Here is a 16,803-nt window from a genome sequence, read left to right on the forward strand (position 1 = left end):
GATGTTTATGTCCACAAAGATACACTAACTTCCGTTGTTGTTTTGTTGTTTTTTATTTGCCTTCTTGACATGTTAATTTATATGAATATTCTAAATTTGTATTCTCATGTACCACCGTTGGTGGTGTTTCGAGAAATAATTTGAATTGAATTGAATATAGTTTGTAGTATGCCAGTCAACAAGTCTTATTTTTTTTATTTTTAGCAACGTTAAATTGCATCTCTTCCTCATGTGACGTCTTCACATGGATATGTATCCAGTCTGTAGACATGTGTGAGTGAGATCGAATGTAACGTCTCATTATTTCAGGCAGCGCTTACATGCTCACAAATTCATTAAAAATACAAAATTACATTTGAACGAAATTGACTACGTACATTTTTATAATTATAGTATTATGTACAGTCTAAAACGCCACCACATTTTAACCCACCCCCACCCCCTCCCAAAAAAAAAGAACAAGAGAGACAGAAAAACAACATCAAACAACAAACAACAAGACAACAACAAGCAATGATTTACACATTTACATCCGCCTCAGATAGTTGAAGCTCTAGAAGATATGACTTCTATTCAGAACACAAGTCCGTCGGTGGATGCACAACGATTGATTTTGGTACAGTTACAGGAGGTAGCTCTGAACTCTCAGCTTTAGATCGAACTGCCCAGCACTGCTTTTTCACAATCTAATTAACATAACTGACTTTCCTGACTCGTTCCTATAAAGCTTGTATACTTTTTACCATAGTACTTCTTCTGCAATCCCTATGTTTCATGTAGGTGACCACGAGCTCTGCCCTTTTCAGTCTTCCGTTTCTAAGAATGTCGTTTTTTTATAAGAATATACGTGTCTTTCCTAATTACATTTTTGTGAAAGGGAAAACTACCTGTCGCCTGATGCCTATCCGATGGGTGAATTATGCTTCCAATTCATGTTTCCCAAAAAGGGGCTGATGTATAATTATGCATTTACAATTAACGGTACAGACCAGTTTATTTTAAGTAGTTAATAATGAGATGCCCGCTGGCACGGGTAACCAGATCCTTCATATTTAGACCGCCTCCCGGAGAGGGGAAGGTCGCGGGTGGTATCTCGGGGTTTTCATGCGGCATGGTATTTCAGTGAGCTAGCACTATAAATCCAGCTTAAGTCTGGGCTAGTACAAGCAGCTACACATACGAGCGAAATATTCTTAAGTGCGACGTTAAAACCATTTCACATCACCTCACCTCACCTCACCTCACCTCCCTCACCTTCAGAGTTACTGCTTGATGGAATGAATCAAGTCCATTTATCAATGTGCTTAATGGTGAAATGTTCGCCACAAGTGAATGTTGTCCTCATCTGTTTTAAGTAGACATTCAAAGGTACACCCACAGTTCTCAGTATGACATTGTCGTATGAAGTCTCAACTGGCAACTAAGGTTGGAATGGGCAATTCTTGCATGGAATTCTACCGGGTACCCCTCGAGGTAGGTGTATAGCGATGCATATTTCACATGTGATCTAGTACTAATATATCAATACGAGACTAAGTGAGTTTAGTTTTACGCCACTTTTAGCAATATTCCAGCAATATCACGGCGGGGAACACCAGAAATGGGCTTCACACAATGTACCCATGTGGGGAATCGAGCGCGACGAGCCCACGCTTTACCCATCAGGTTACACATATCCCCACACACACCCACCCACCCACCCGTCCCCATCCCCAACCAACCCCCCACACACACACCATCAATACTAGAACCTAGACCAATACATCAACCCCGATTTACAGCTGGAACATTGCTAGGTGCGGTGTTAAACAACAAACAATACAAAAACAACATACAAATGCCATAAGACCTGATTATTGTTAGTGATTGCTATATTGATAGATATGAATGATGCAAGCTCCAGCATTCATACTTGGTAATGCGCGCTCGGGAAATACCAACATTTAGGCACTCGTGTCGTAAACGTATTATGACATGGACACTCATATTATATCCTCTATATCCCTGTCTGTCCAGCTGTGTCTCGCTCGAGTCCAGCTCGTGTGACAATCGATCACATTCATAATTCAACATAAAGGATAAGTGTCCTCCGGCTTTTACATTATTTCCATGTTAACATGGCCACATCAACCAGATAAGTTTCGAACCTTTTTGTCCAGTTATATTTAAAGATAGAGTGTCACTTCCTGAGTGTCACTATTGTCTTAATCTTTCGATAATTTAGGAAGGGTATATTTTACTGCACACACTTCCATCAGAAAACAGAAACCGATTGGCTAATTATATAACTTTGAACATTTGAATGTGATTAGTTGAACGTATTGTACTTCCTTTGATGATCCGACACGTGAAGATCCGGGGTAGAATAGGTCTTCAGCAACCCATTCTTGTCATAAAGGGCGACTATGCTTGTCGTAAAAGGCGACTAACGGGATCGGGTCGTCAGGCTCCCTGACTTGGTTGACACATGTCATCGGTTCCCAATTGTGCAGATCGATGCTCATGCTGTTGAACACTGGATTGTCTGGTCCAGACTCGATTATTTCAAGACCGCCGCCATATAGCTGGAATATTGGAATAGTGGAATAGTGCGGCGTAAAACTAAACTCACTCCCTCACTAATTTGATGATCCAACCGCCTCCGTGGTGTAGTGGTTAGCGCGTCCTCCCAGAGAGCGGAAGGTCGCGGGTTCGATCCCCGACAGCGTCATACCAAAATACGTTAAAATATGGTACTTGTTGGTCCCTGTCTGGCGCTCGGCATTAATGGGTACAACAAGGACTGGTCGGCTCGGAGTGTGTCTGAGTGGGGTATTCATGCTTCACTGCGGCATGGTATCTCAGTGGGCTAGCACTATAAAAGCAGCTTAAGTCTGGGCTAGTACAAGCAGCCGCACATACACATACACACATACACATTCCACAAGATGCCCCCTTGTAACCTGATCAATACATCTTTATTACAATCACCGCTGATGGTAGTGTCACAAGACTTCCACGAAGACGTGGTGTGTGTGCTGCTATCAGTACTTCTCCTTAGCACACACTGAATATGTTACGACTTTTGTCCTGTGAAATTTCCCTCATCCGTGCTGAAATGCGTTGGCAAGTGTTGACGCTGACGTCCCAGCATTTTACTATCCACGCTTCATTCCGGGTTCTATTCCCCACATGGGTACAATATGTGAAGCCCATTTCTGATATTGCTAAAAGCGGCGTAAAAAACTTACTCACTCACTGAATATGTGTACGAATTCTGTCCTGTTGAACCTTCTCCCATTCTTGCTGCCATGCTGTTTGTTAGTTGTGCGACAAAGATCCGAGTTACATTGGTAGAATGTATGAAGCTCTTTTCTGGTGTCCCAAGCAGTGTTATTGCTTGAATGTTGCTGGAATTGCTGGAAGTTGCGTAAAACAATACTCACTAACTCATTCTTGTTGCCGTTCCAGCTATTGCTTGTTGGTGCGGTGGGGTAGCATAGTGGTTAAAACATTCGATCGACACACCGGGTTCGATTCCCCACTAAGGCACAATGTGTGAAACCCAACTCTGGTGTTCCAAGTCGTGATGTTGCAGGCATATTGTTAAAAGCGGCGTAAAACTAAACTCACTCACTCACTCTTTCGGGCTTAGATCCAGGGATCAGGAAGGCCATGACAAGACTTACTGTTTGACTTACATAAAGGACTTCAACAATGTGGCACGGGCTTTGTGTGGTGCAATGTTCTCATGATGAAGTAACTCGGGAGAAGGTGACATTGACGTTTGCCGTCGAGGTAGATCTTCGTGCGTTGCATACGGCTCACGACACTATTGTACCTCCGACACCGAATGTGAAGAGCTGTTGAACGTATTTTAGGTCAAAATGTTCATTTCGAAGTCTGTGGAAACGCTGTCCTCAACCTCGGCGTTGGGAAAGAAACCGGAACTAGGATCGCCGACACTGCCAACGTTGGAACGGTCGTACTCCATGGCCCACGTTGTTGTCGATGCAGACATCTTAATATTGGGACAAATATACAGATCTTCTGGGTCTATAGTCCGTTTTGCTCAAAAGCGGACCGATGAATTGCAATCTAACTCGAAAACTAATAAACATAAAATACTCAATGAAACGCTGATCATAATCAAAACATCATACCCACTCTGTGAGGTTTTGTCCTAAAAATAAAAAATTGTTTTAACAATCTATCATTAAAATATTGACACAGTTCACTATTTGTTACGAGGGAGGAGTGCAGAGAAAGGGACAGCCAGGTGTTAGAGAAGCACGTGCACAAGTGCCGACAACGTTATTGATTCATTAACCTGTGCTTTGTTGTCTCCATCCTTTCTCGCACAGCTGGCTGTCCTAAAGTCAAATCCGATAATAGCGGGCAGTCTCGGTGACATTAGAATGTCAACGAGGTAGTGAAAGACCGAGATGTAGAGACATTGCTCATGGGTGGTCACTCTTGGTCTGTCACTTTTGGGTTGGATTGAATGATCTTGTGCCCTGGTGGTCACTCTTGGTCTGTCACTTTTGGGTTGGATTGAGTGATCTTGTGCCCTGTGGTCACTCTTGGTCTGTCACTTTTGGGTTGGATTGAGTGATCTTGTGCCCTGTGGTCACTCTTGGTCTGTCACTTTTGGGTTGGATTGAATGATCTTGTGCCCTGGTGGTCACTCTTGGTCTGTCACTTTTGGGTTGGATTGAGTGATCTTGTGCCCTGTGGTCACTCTTGGTCTGTCACTTTTGGGTTGGATTGAGTGATCTTGTGCCCTGGTGGTCACTCTTGGTCTGTCACTTTTGGGTTGGATTGAGTGATCTTGTGCCCTGGTGGTCACTCTTGGTCTGTCACTTTTGGGTTGGATTGAATGATCTTGTGCCCTGGTGGTCACTCTTGGTCTGTCACTTTTGGGTTGGATTGAATGATCTTGTGCCCTGTGGTCACTCTTGGTCTGTCACTTCTGGGTTGGATTGAGTGATCTTGTGCCCTGTGGTCACTCTTGGTCTGTCACTTTTGGGTTGGATTGAGTGATCTTGTGCCCTGTGGTCACTCTTGGTCTGTCACTTTTGGGTTGGATTGAGTGATCTTGTGCCCTGGTGGTCACTCTTGGTCTGTCACTTTTGGGTTGGATTGAATGATCTTGTGCCCTGGTGGTCACTCTTGGTCTTTCACTTTTGGGTTGGATTGAATGATCTTGTGCCCTGTGGTCACTCTTGGTCTGTCACTTCTGGGTTGGATTGAGTGATCTTGTGCCCTGTGGTCACTCTTGGTCTGTCACTTCTGGGTTGGATTGAGTGATCTTGTGCCCTGTGGTCACTCTTGGTCTGTCACTTTGGGTTGGATTGAATGATTTTGTGCCCTGGTGGTCACTCTTGGTCTGTCACTTTTGGGTTGGATTGAGTGATCTTGTGCCCTGTGGTCACTCTTGGTCTGTCACTTTTTGGGTTGGATTGAGTGATCTTGTGCCCTGTGGTCACTCTTGGTCTTTCACTTTTGGGTTGGATTGAATGATTTTGTGCCCTGGTGGTCACTCTTGGTCTGTCACTTCTGGGTTGGATTGAGTGATCTTGAGATGATCTTGTGCCCTGTGGTCACTCTTGGTCTGTCACTTTTGGGTTGGATTGAATGATCTTGTGCCCTGGTGGTCACTCTTGGTCTGTCACTTCTGGGTTGGATTGAGTGATCTTGTGCCCTGTGGTCACTCTTGGTCTTTCACTTTTGGGTTGGATTGAATGATCTTGTGCCCTGGTGGTCACTCTTGGTCTGTCACTTCTGGGTTGGATTGAGTGATCTTGTGCCCTGTGGTCACTCTTGGTCTTTCACTTTTGGGTTGGATTGAATGATTTTGTGCCCTGGTGGTCACTCTTGGTCTGTCACTTCTGGGTTGGATTGAGTGATCTTGTGCCCTGTGGTCACTCTTGGTCTGTCACTTTTGGGTTGGATTGAATGATCTTGTGCCCTGGTGGTCACTCTTGGTCTGTCACTTCTGGGTTGGATTGAGTGATCGTGTGCCCTGTGGTCACTCTTGGTCTTTCACTTTTGGGTTGGATTGAATGATTTTGTGCCCTGGTGGTCACTCTTGGTCTGTCACTTCTGGGTTGGATTGAGTGATCTTGTGCCCTGTGGTCACTCTTGGTCTGTCACTTTTGGGTTGGATTGAATGATCTTGTGCCCTGGTGGTCACTCTTGGTCTGTCACTTCTGGATTGGATTGAGTGATCTTGTGCCCTGTGGTCACTCTTGGTCTGTCACTTTTGGGTTGGATTGAGTGACCTTTTGTACTGGTGGTCACTTTTGGTCTGTCCGTCTTGGGGGCCATTTTGGGTTGGATTTAGACGGGTATCGTGATCCCGTAAACGAGATATGGTGCTCTCAGTGTAGGCTGGAATGATGAGAAATGTCTGACTCTCCAGCTTAAAGACGTCATTAGGTGACAGACGTTTGGCAAAACTGTTAACGTGGCTGATGTTTGAACTGTAATTGTTATTGTGACAATACAAGTGCATTGTGTAAGTCTACTTTCAATTTTCTTTCATGACAGTCTGTGCAGTCTCATAAAACGTGCCGAAAAGTTTAAAACGGTGTGTTTGGGCAGTAAACCAGTGAACGAACTGTCATAAACATCATTAAATATTACTATATTGCATTTGGATTGATTGTTTCAAGAATAACCAAAATGAACATTCACATAATGCCTTTCTATTACTGAAGGGGTGGTGAGGTAGCCTAGTGGTTAAAGCGTTCGCTCGTCACACCAAAGGCCCTAGTTCGATTCCAAACATGAGTACAATGTGTGAAGCCCATTTGTAGTGTCCCCGCCGTGATGTTCCTGGAATATTGCTAAAAGCGGAGTAAAACCATACTCACTCATTCTATTGCTGAATAGTGTAGTGAGTGAGTGAGTTATTATTTAACGTCACATCGGCCATATTTCAGCCATATCGTGACGAAAACATATGTGACATTGAAATGGAATAGATGTATATTATAAAAACCTGTCGACGAAGGACAGATAAACAACTAGAATATCACAATTAGAACTAAAACTAGTGTGGAAAGTTAATACTAATAGCACTAATTGGACAATACAATATAAAAACAGGCTATAGATCGCCAACAACTGAAGGTAGATCACCAAACTAGGGACCATGGGGACTTACAGTACTTTTGTTACCTGCATGGACCCTAGTTGGATTTATATCATCCCCTCAGCCACTGGCGATTGAAGTCAAATTTAGCCAAAATTAAAATGAAAAAAATACTACATTTAAAACAGCTGGTAAATTTAAATTTTCTTTGAATGTTTCGGGACTTACGTACCCTCTCAGGAGGACAATAATTTTACGCTACTTCAACCCCTTTGAGGGTACAGCCACTAACAATCTCAGTTACTAATCTAAACTACCAATAATAAAATATGTATTTATTTACAAATCAAATCAGTTAACAAGTCTAATTCTTTTTAAAATGCAATAATTAAATTAGAACTTATATTACTAAAAAGATCCTTCATAGTTTGTGATTTGAAATAGATATCCCTTGTGATGGAATATTCAACACAGTCAAGCAGGACATGCTTGACCGTGATTCTTTCATCACAAGGGATACAAAACGGAGGATCCTCACCTTTTAATAGGTACTCATGAGTATATCTTGTGTGGCCAATACGACATCATCGTATGATGACCTCTTCAAATCTAGACTGACAACCCAAGTAGGTGTAACCGATAGTTGGTTTTATTGCATGTAATTTATTGATACCTACTTGGGTGTCCCACTTCTTTTGCATCAGATCACGGATGTAGGTTCTAATGCTAGCTTTGTAATCAGAGTATGGGATAAGAAGTGGTGTCACAGATTTGTTGAGTGCTGCCTTAGCAGAAAGATCGGCCATTGTGTTCCCAGAAATGCCAACGTGGCTGGGTAACCAACAAAACACGATGTCGCATTGGCCAGTAGCAAGTTCATTATACAATTCAATAATTTCTAATAAAAGTGGATGTTTACAAGAAAGATTTTTAATAGCCTGAAGACACGAAAGAGAATCGGAAAAGACGATGTATTGTTTATATTTACGGTGTTTATTAATATATTTAAGAGCTGTTAATATGGCGTTAGCTTCTGCTGTGAAAATAGAGCTATTATTTGGTAGTCGAGAAGATATTGTTCTGGATCCAGTGACAGTGGCACATGCCACCGCGCCACCATCCTTGGACCAATCTGTAAATAAGGATTTGTATGTACTATATATATTTTTCAATTGATTATATTCTTGTTTATATTGTAATTCATTAGTTTCAGATTTCCTAAACTTTGTCAGAGTTAGGTCAACTTCAGGCCTCACCAGTTGCCAAAGAGGAGAAGAAAGAAGACGGGAAGGTGAGATATTTCCCAGCTCAATGCCGGCAGCAGAAATGAATGGTTTAATTCCTAACCCAAGAGGCGGAACAAGAGAAGACTTTTTGTTGTATAAATCCTCATAAAAGGGGTGTAGTAAGACTAAAAGGGGCGGTTAGGCTCTGTGACATGGGAGATCATAGTATTGTGGAGGTAAACACAATTAGAGGTTACTGGTTGTTAACTGGGTTCGATTAGTCTTTAATGGCGGACCATCGTCACACAGCTGAAGGATTGAAACAAAGCTCACCTTCATGGTGGAAGAAATGGATGACAACTTTCATTGATTCCCTTTGTAGCCATTCAAGTGATAGAGTGAGGGAGTGAGTTCAGTTATACGCCGCTTTTAGCAATATTTCAGCAGTATCACGGCGGGGGACACCAGAAATGGACTTCACACACTGTACCCATGTGAAGAATCGAACCGAGGTCTTCGGCGTGCCGGGCAAACGGTTAAACCACTAGGCTACCCCACCACCCGTCGAATATTTGATCAATCAGTGAGTGAGTGAGTGAGTGAGTGAGTGAGTGAGTGAGTTTAGTTTTACGTCGCTTTTAGCAATATCCCAGCAATATCACGGCGGGGGACCAGATATGGGCTTCATACATTGTACAAAAACCCGGGTCTTCAACGTGACGAGAAATCTCTTACACCACTAGGCTACCCCTCGAATATTAGATCAATGATATGATATCATGATTGTAGGAGACATGACTCACCTTGGAGGCGAAAATATTCTGGTTTAAGTTTTGAGGTGTTCCTGGATGAGTTATATTTAACGGAATCAGTTTCCTGTGCACGTTGTCATCCCAGTGCAGTACGTCAAAATGGTTAACCACTTCAAAGTTAAAGTTAACCAATCAAATGAGATCATCCTTCTGTGCCAAGACGAACTAATAAATAAGTCTTCGTCACTGTTTTACAATTTTATTAAGGGGAAAAATGGTTCGAACAAGTCAAGATCACATGTATTGATGGTCAAATATAACGCAGTTACAGAGAATGAAACAATTTTAAGCTTTGGAGACCAAAACCATAGACATAGTTGGACTAGAAGTATATGTTGATGAACAAGTTTCAAGTACAGACCCCTATAAGTATTAACTAAGTATTGCCAGTGGCTGAGAGTAGATAGCATTTGTTCAACAAAGTATAATTCCGAATGTGAGGAATTATCGCTCTTGTCAAATAAAACCATAATATCAATATTTAATCCATATGGCGTCACTTCTGTGGTGGATCTAGGGCTGGCTGAAAAGATCGGTAATCGGCAATACCTTCGATAGGAAAAATAGTAATGATTGTCGATATGAAAATAGTGTATTCGATTATATCGTTCATACACCTTTTTGATAAATTACGTTTTAATTGACTCACACAACAGACCCAGTTAGGTCTTTATTCATGGTCTGCTTCTAAAGTATGTTCAGGACGCTGTTCCCATAGTAACCCATGAATAAACATTTCTCCAATCACCATTGACGTGAAATATATTCATTTCTTGCAGATTTTCTTGTGCATTTTACTCAAAGTTACGTCTCCGATATTTATCGATAGTCGATCGATAGTAATCTAGATAACGATTATGATCTATATCGTTAGCCAGCCCTAGAAGAATCTGTCTGCGGTTCTGTTGATTGTCATATGTTGTGCCTGTACGTTGTTCTGCGTTGTTTACCACGGTCTCACATCAGAAAAGAAGCAGCCACTGAAATTCAATGTAAATACGGTTATATTTAATGACAAAAACAACTCTTGTTAGTCCTACGGGACACATAGATTGTTTTACATTAAATCACTTTCAGGTCGTCACGGTATTGATGTACCTGATTCATGAGAACGTGCATTATTTCCATGTAAAACTACCCATCAAGATCCGGGTTAGAATTTGTCTTCTGCAACCCATGTCGTGAAAGGCGACTAACGGAATCGGGTGGTGAGGCTCGCTGACTTGGTTAACACATGTCATCGTATCCCAGTTGCGTAGATCGATGCTAATGCTGTTGATCACTGGATTGTCTGGTCCTGACACGATTATTTACAGACAGCCGCCATACAGCTGGAATATTGCTGAGTGCGGTGTTCTAAACTTCATGGATGTTCTTTAACCATTATACCGGTTCTCAATAAAATATTGCAATACGTATCGTTTGAAAAACGTATTGCGATATACCGGTATACCGGTAATACCGTGCAGCCCTAATAACATTTTACAGCAATTTATATGTGTGTCAAGTAATAGTGATCACACTTTGTAGGCAACATATATTAAAAATACTTACATAATCCTGCGTTAGGGTCTGAAATGAAATTATGGAACTGTTAAAGCATCAGAGTATATTTGATTGCAAGCATGTTCAGTTCACAAAATGAGATATGATAGAATGCTACAACCGCAATTATTGTAATTCATTCATTATTTACATGTTATGCATTCTTAGGACAAAATTTCTGAATTATTCAAACTTTCACTCACTCACTAATTCAACACCCACTCAGTCAAACATCCACCCACCCATTCTTTGTCTTGATTATTTCGTGATATATGACGTCAACATAAGACATTCGGATCGCGTGGTCAGGCTTGCTGACTTGTTTGACAAATGCCATCGTATTCCAATTGAGTAGATCGATGCTCATGCTGTTGATCACTGGACTGTCTGGTCCAGACTCAATTATTTACAGACCGCCATATAGCTGCAATATTGCTGAGTGCGGCGTTAAACAACAAACAAACAACCATTTCATAGAACAAATGTACAAATGGCAGGAAATGAAATATACTGAGAGAAACAAATAAAAGAGAACTCAAGTGTTCCTTTAATAGTCTCCAGTTTCCATCACCAGGTTTGAATAGCGCTGTGGGAGGAGATCTGAGTGTAAATAAAGGAACACTGCCATAAAGTGGTGTTCCCTTATTTGTTTCCCTCAGTATATATGGCAAAAAAGTGCATTCCGTAAAGCAAGGTTACCTCAAGTCCATGTCGTCCACATCATTTGGATAATCAAACAGCTGGATAACATAAGGAAAGGTATGTTATCATAACCCAAGGGCCATGCATGTATAAGGGCAAAGGTACAATACATCTAATATCATACATAGGGCATTCTGAATACATTGAATAAGGAATTAATGGAAGCATATAAAAACAGTTCATAAACACACTACATAGTGTTACATTCAAAGCGGGATGCGCAGGGTACCGAGTTAGGCCATATTTCAGTGTTTCTCATCAAACGCCCACCCAGAATATTCATTCCGACGTGAAATAATGAAACGTTTATCATCTCAATTCACCCTACACGGTGGAAATAACGTCATTATGTAATATCAAAATACTTCACCCCTCCACAATAATAAAATACTACCTTGATCTGTCTTCATTTACATCTGTTACCAAAACGGTCAAAATACAAAGCGACTCATTGCTTAGTTAAAGTGTTAATACAAATGGATGTAAATTTGATAAGTTAATCAAATTCATTTTATGTAAATAACAAAATTAGTTGAAGTCAAATATGGCATTTTGGATTTTGTACACTACTTTTTCGCCCGCCCGCTCTTTTTTTGAAGACAAGAAACACATTCAAATACGGAGTTATGGATTAGTACATACACAAGTAAATATTATAGTTTATAGCTAAAATACATGGAATTATCATGAAACGGCCCTCCCATTATCAACCTTAACGACGGGCCACTATCAGTTCTGTTGTCAAGTGACGTCATAGTTCGACATTAATTGGCTTTCGACTGGCAGATATTCTGGGTCAAACATGTCAAAGCAACCCAAATTCCCGCTTTAAATAGCAGTAATATTGGCTTTCTTGTTGGTGCTAACCTTAACAGTTGCACTATTAGGCTGTTGATGGACCAAAACCGAACACCGTCATAGTTTGACATGTTGCAGGCTATGGTCTTGTCAAAGGCCAAGGTCGAATACCGTCACTTTCTGTTGTGACGTCACTTGAAGTGTTCGATGACGTAATTGCATTCGGGCAGTCAACCCCGTCAAAAGTTGATTTGGGTAAACTTACAGTCAAATTCCTTCATTGTTTCCTTTTTCTTTTCAACACAAATTCCATGTATTTTAGCAATAATAACGGTAATGCTATTTTTGAGGGCATTATCATTTGCAGAAGCCCTCGGTCTTTTTCAACTGCCTTCCTTCGTCGGGCAGTTGATGGAAGACCTCGGGCTTCTGCAAATGATAATGCCCTCAAAAATAGCATTACTCTTATAATAGTAGGTATATGGTGTGTGTGTTGTGTTAGTGTCTTTATACACAGTGAATAGTTTGTCCCGAAACCTCGTCTTTCGGGCGATCGAATTCGGAACACTCATACATTTTTAATGAAAGTGATATAACACCTCCTCTAATAATATCTCTGCGTTTATAAATCACAATAAATAGTGTTTGGTATGGCAACAGCTGTTTCGGGTTCACGAGATATGCATAATTTAATATCTAAGCGAGTATGCTTCACGCCGATTTTTGCAGTGTTTCAGCAGCATCACGGCGGGGGACACCAGAAATGTGCTTCACACATTTTACCCATTTGGGGAATCGAACCCGGGTGTACCGCGTGACGAGCGAACGCTTTAACCACTAGGTTATCCCGCCGCCCAAATATTTTGGAAACAGCTGTAAAACCACGAAATTTGTCAAGTATGTTTCATGTGAATGAGAATTAGATTTTCATTTCAACAATTGCATTATTAGGCCAAGTGACACCAGACACTATATATAATAGCTAGTTAGTTTTATGCCGCTTTTAGCAATATTCGAGCAATATCACGGCGAGGGACACCAGAAATGGGCTTCACACGTTGTGCCCATGTGGGAATCGAATCCGCGTCTTCGGAGTGACGAGCGAACACTGGGCTACCGCCCCGCCTCACTATATATGATAGCAATGAACGTGTATTGCCAGTCTTGCTAATATACCGAAAAATAATCTTTTATGGTGTGGATATATCACTAAAATCAGTGACATTAGACTTTCGCGAAAAGAATATGCATCTTTTGTCCAACCAGTAGCACTAGCCGTTCATAGCGTTTGTTTAACGGTAAGTATTTATAGACTAATGCGATACAGTATTGCTTCCGCAATGCAACGGCGTTGTTAAACAGACAATCAAGGGATAGGTATGCTAACATATCCAGTGCAAAGCAGTTGTTGCCTTTTATAAGTTAAAATAAACGATACGGTGTTTTTAATTACCTGTTCCGTAAAAGCGCAGAGATTCTATTTCGTAAACGTACAGAAACGTTTGAGAAATGTATTCGTTACACATAGTGACGTTAGTTATGTCGAGCGTGATAAATGTTGGTTGTTGTTTTACGCCGCACTCAGCAATATTTTTCAACTATATGGCGGCCGTTATTAAATAATCGAGTCTGGACCGGATAATCCAGTGATCAACAACACGGGCATCGATCTTCTCCATTAAGATACGATGACGTGTGTCAACCAAGTCAGCGAGCCTGACCACCCGATCCGTTATTCGCCTCTTACGACAAGCATGGGTTACTGAAGATCAATTCTAACCCGGATCTTCACGGGTCACGGGTCCGTCGCAAGAGAAGATGCGACAGGTCACGGGTGGTGTCTGCGGTGTTAAGTTAATGAGTATGCCCTCCACCCCTAATGCCAAGTGTTTTTTTATCAAGATATAGAACAATAGCAATATTAACTGACACGTGTTAGGAGCCATGAAACACAACTGTTTCGATAAGATCCGAAGATATAAAAATTCGTAATATACAATTCGGATTATTATGCAGTAACGTTTGTTTAAAAGCTGTGCAAATTATGTTAAATACATGAATGATAGTAATACTACCATATTAATTATAATAGTGATAATAATAAGGTGAAGAGGAAGAAGAAGAAATATACTCACCCGCAGTCCCGAGGCCGAAAGGATCGTTGGCGTTAGGTCCAGCCCCGGCCGGAAGAACAGGGTCGAAGACAGCAGAAGACCAGGAGTTGGATACCCGGGGTTGTGGTTGGGTGTTGCCGAAAAGAGCTGATAGGAACCCTCCCGCCTGGCTACCGGCCGCTCCCCCACGTGCATTTGCTGGAATAACAGGAGTGAGTGAGTTGGTCGAGTTTAAAACCATTTCAAAGAAAATTTCATTTCTATTGCAGTGTGTTAACTTCATATGGGAAAATAAAGGACGAAGTCATGGACGTTTACCGGTATGGTTTTGCTTGCTTGTTGTTTAACGCCGCACTCAGCAATATTCCAGCTATATGACTGTAAATAATGGAGTCTGGACCAGACAATCCAGTGATCGATATCATATGCATTGATCTACGCAACTGGGATTCGACGGCATATGTCAACCAAGTCAGCGAGCCTGACCAGCCGACCTTTTTATGACACGCCTAGGTCGCCTCTTACGACAAGCATGTGTTGCTGAAGAACATTTCTAACCCAGACCTTTACGGGTGGTAAAACCAGTCAGCACGGGTTCGTCACTGACCCTAAATATAAGCGGATTGAACCCGGATTTGAAAGAAATTTAGGACGGATTTTGAATTCACTCCAACGGTTATAGATTAATGGCATTTAGGACTGAGTGAGGTGTGATATTTTGTCGTTATTGTTTTCGCTAGTTGTCACAGTTCCTGGAAATCAATTCTTCCAAAAGTTCCTGGAAATCCGGATTTTCGCGGGCAACTTGATGTGTGATGAAAAATCCAAAGTGATGTATGTCTCATACGTTTTCTACTTTGATGAAAATCACGAACACAAGTACTGACACAGCAAATAGTTCTCACAAATACACTCTAAAATGAATCCAATGTTTATAATGTGGAACCTCCTGTGTCTGGATTCCTGTCTTCTCAAATCCCGTTCAAGTGGCTTGTAGTTGTATATTTATTGCAACATTACTGTCATCGTGTCCCCCTCGCACAGATCGATGTTCACAATATCAATCACTAGTTTATCAGATCCCGACTGGATTATGTACAGAACGCCTATACACGGCTCTAACATAGTGTTGAACAACACACAAAGAAATCAAAATCACAAATGATCCTTAACCCTGACAAACTCACTACACCCATGACCTCGTAAGGATGGGAAAGTCACATTAACTCAGTGCGCCTAGTGGCAGCAAGAGTTGTGTGCTCCCCAGGGAGTTGAGATTGATAATAAGATGTGCCGGTGAGTTTGACATCCAATGATCGTGGGAAAAATACAAGCGCCTTGAGCATGCACTAGTGCGTGGTTATGTGCGGTATATAAATATCCAATAATGAAATAAAACATAATGACCGACACAGTCCACTTTAAAGAGGTTTTCACTTCTACCCATAACCCACCTGCTGGGAGGTCTGGAGGATCGATCCCAAAGGCATTCATCATCAACAGAGTCATTGGGTTGGACATCATGTTCATCAGGCTGTTTCCTATAGAAATGAAACGGTACAACATGAAGGTTGGGAGAGTGAGTGAGTGGGTGAGTTTAGTTTTACGCCACTTTTAGCCATATTCCAGCAATATCACGGCGGGGGACACCAGAAATGGGCTTCACACATTGTATTCATGTGGGGAATCGAACCCGGGCCTTCAGTGTGACAAATGAATGAAGGTGAGGAGAAGCATTCCCGTGAAATGTAACTTTGATTTTTTTAAGAAAAACAATGCGTGTATAATATATGTATAGGAATGTATAAATTGATAGAAACTAAACTGACAGTTATTTCTGTAAGTAATAACGTGAAATATAAACTGTATATGATATACAAGCTTCTTATTTCTTTTGTTCATGGTTCACAAACTTACGGAAGCCTCTGAGGATCATTCATTTTTTCTTGAAATATCAACTTATTTTGAAATTGCAAGATCGTAACTTAAGATTTCAACATATCATTTTGAAATTTCAAGCTAACGATCTAGAAATTTCGAATTTTTGTCTTAAAATTTCTAGATCAGTGTCTTGAACTTTATATGCATCTTGAAATTTCAACTTACTATCTTGAAATTTGAGGATCGTAGTATCTAGAAATTTCAAGAAAAAATGATAAAAAACCCAACGAATGGCCCTATAAGGCTTCCATACAAGCTCATCTATGGTAAGTTATATATACTTTATGTGTGCTTTACCCGAAATTTGGAAGTGGTCATGTTTGGGTTTTGTCGTGTATGTCTTACTTTACTAAATCAAAACTGCAAGGCCATTAAAATATATTGAATAATTTGTCAAGATGGGGATGGTCTTCTTCTTCAAGTATCATGTTAATGACATTAAGAGAAAATTCAAGGTAAGTAACTGTGAAAGGATGTTCAGAATTACCTCTCATAGATCCAGATCCTCCCATTGGTCCTCCACTGGATGCTCCCATGGATCCCCCCATGGATCCCCCCATGGATCCCATGCTCCCGGCTCCACCTGT

General features: G+C 41.2%; 1 protein-coding gene across 2 annotated transcripts; it reads right to left on the reverse strand.

Annotated features, from left to right (window-relative positions):
- Window positions 1-9,299: 9,299 nt before the first annotated feature.
- On the reverse strand, window positions 9,300-16,741 carry LOC124271355. Of its 2 annotated transcripts, XR_006897018.1 has the most exons (6): window positions 16,704-16,741; window positions 15,730-15,816; window positions 14,297-14,473; window positions 11,361-11,401; window positions 10,671-10,688; window positions 9,300-10,096 (listed from the first exon to the last, which is right to left on the reverse strand). XR_006897018.1 is itself a non-coding variant. In XM_046706453.1 (5 exons), the coding sequence occupies exons 1-5, from the start codon at window positions 16,726-16,728 to the stop codon at window positions 10,074-10,076; spliced, it is 330 nt and encodes a 109-aa protein (XP_046562409.1). In that variant the 5' UTR covers window positions 16,729-16,735; the 3' UTR covers window positions 9,300-10,073. The 2 variants fall into 2 exon arrangements, 1 of the variants encoding a protein (XP_046562409.1); XM_046706453.1 differs by lacking the exon at window positions 11,361-11,401 and having other exon boundaries at window positions 16,704-16,735.
- Window positions 16,742-16,803: the final 62 nt, after the last annotated feature.

The sequence above is a fragment of the Haliotis rubra genome, unplaced genomic scaffold (assembly GCF_003918875.1).
Source record: "Haliotis rubra isolate DU_JTF1 unplaced genomic scaffold, ASM391887v1 Scf1024, whole genome shotgun sequence".
Classification (NCBI taxonomy): Eukaryota; Metazoa; Mollusca; class Gastropoda; order Lepetellida; family Haliotidae; genus Haliotis; species Haliotis rubra.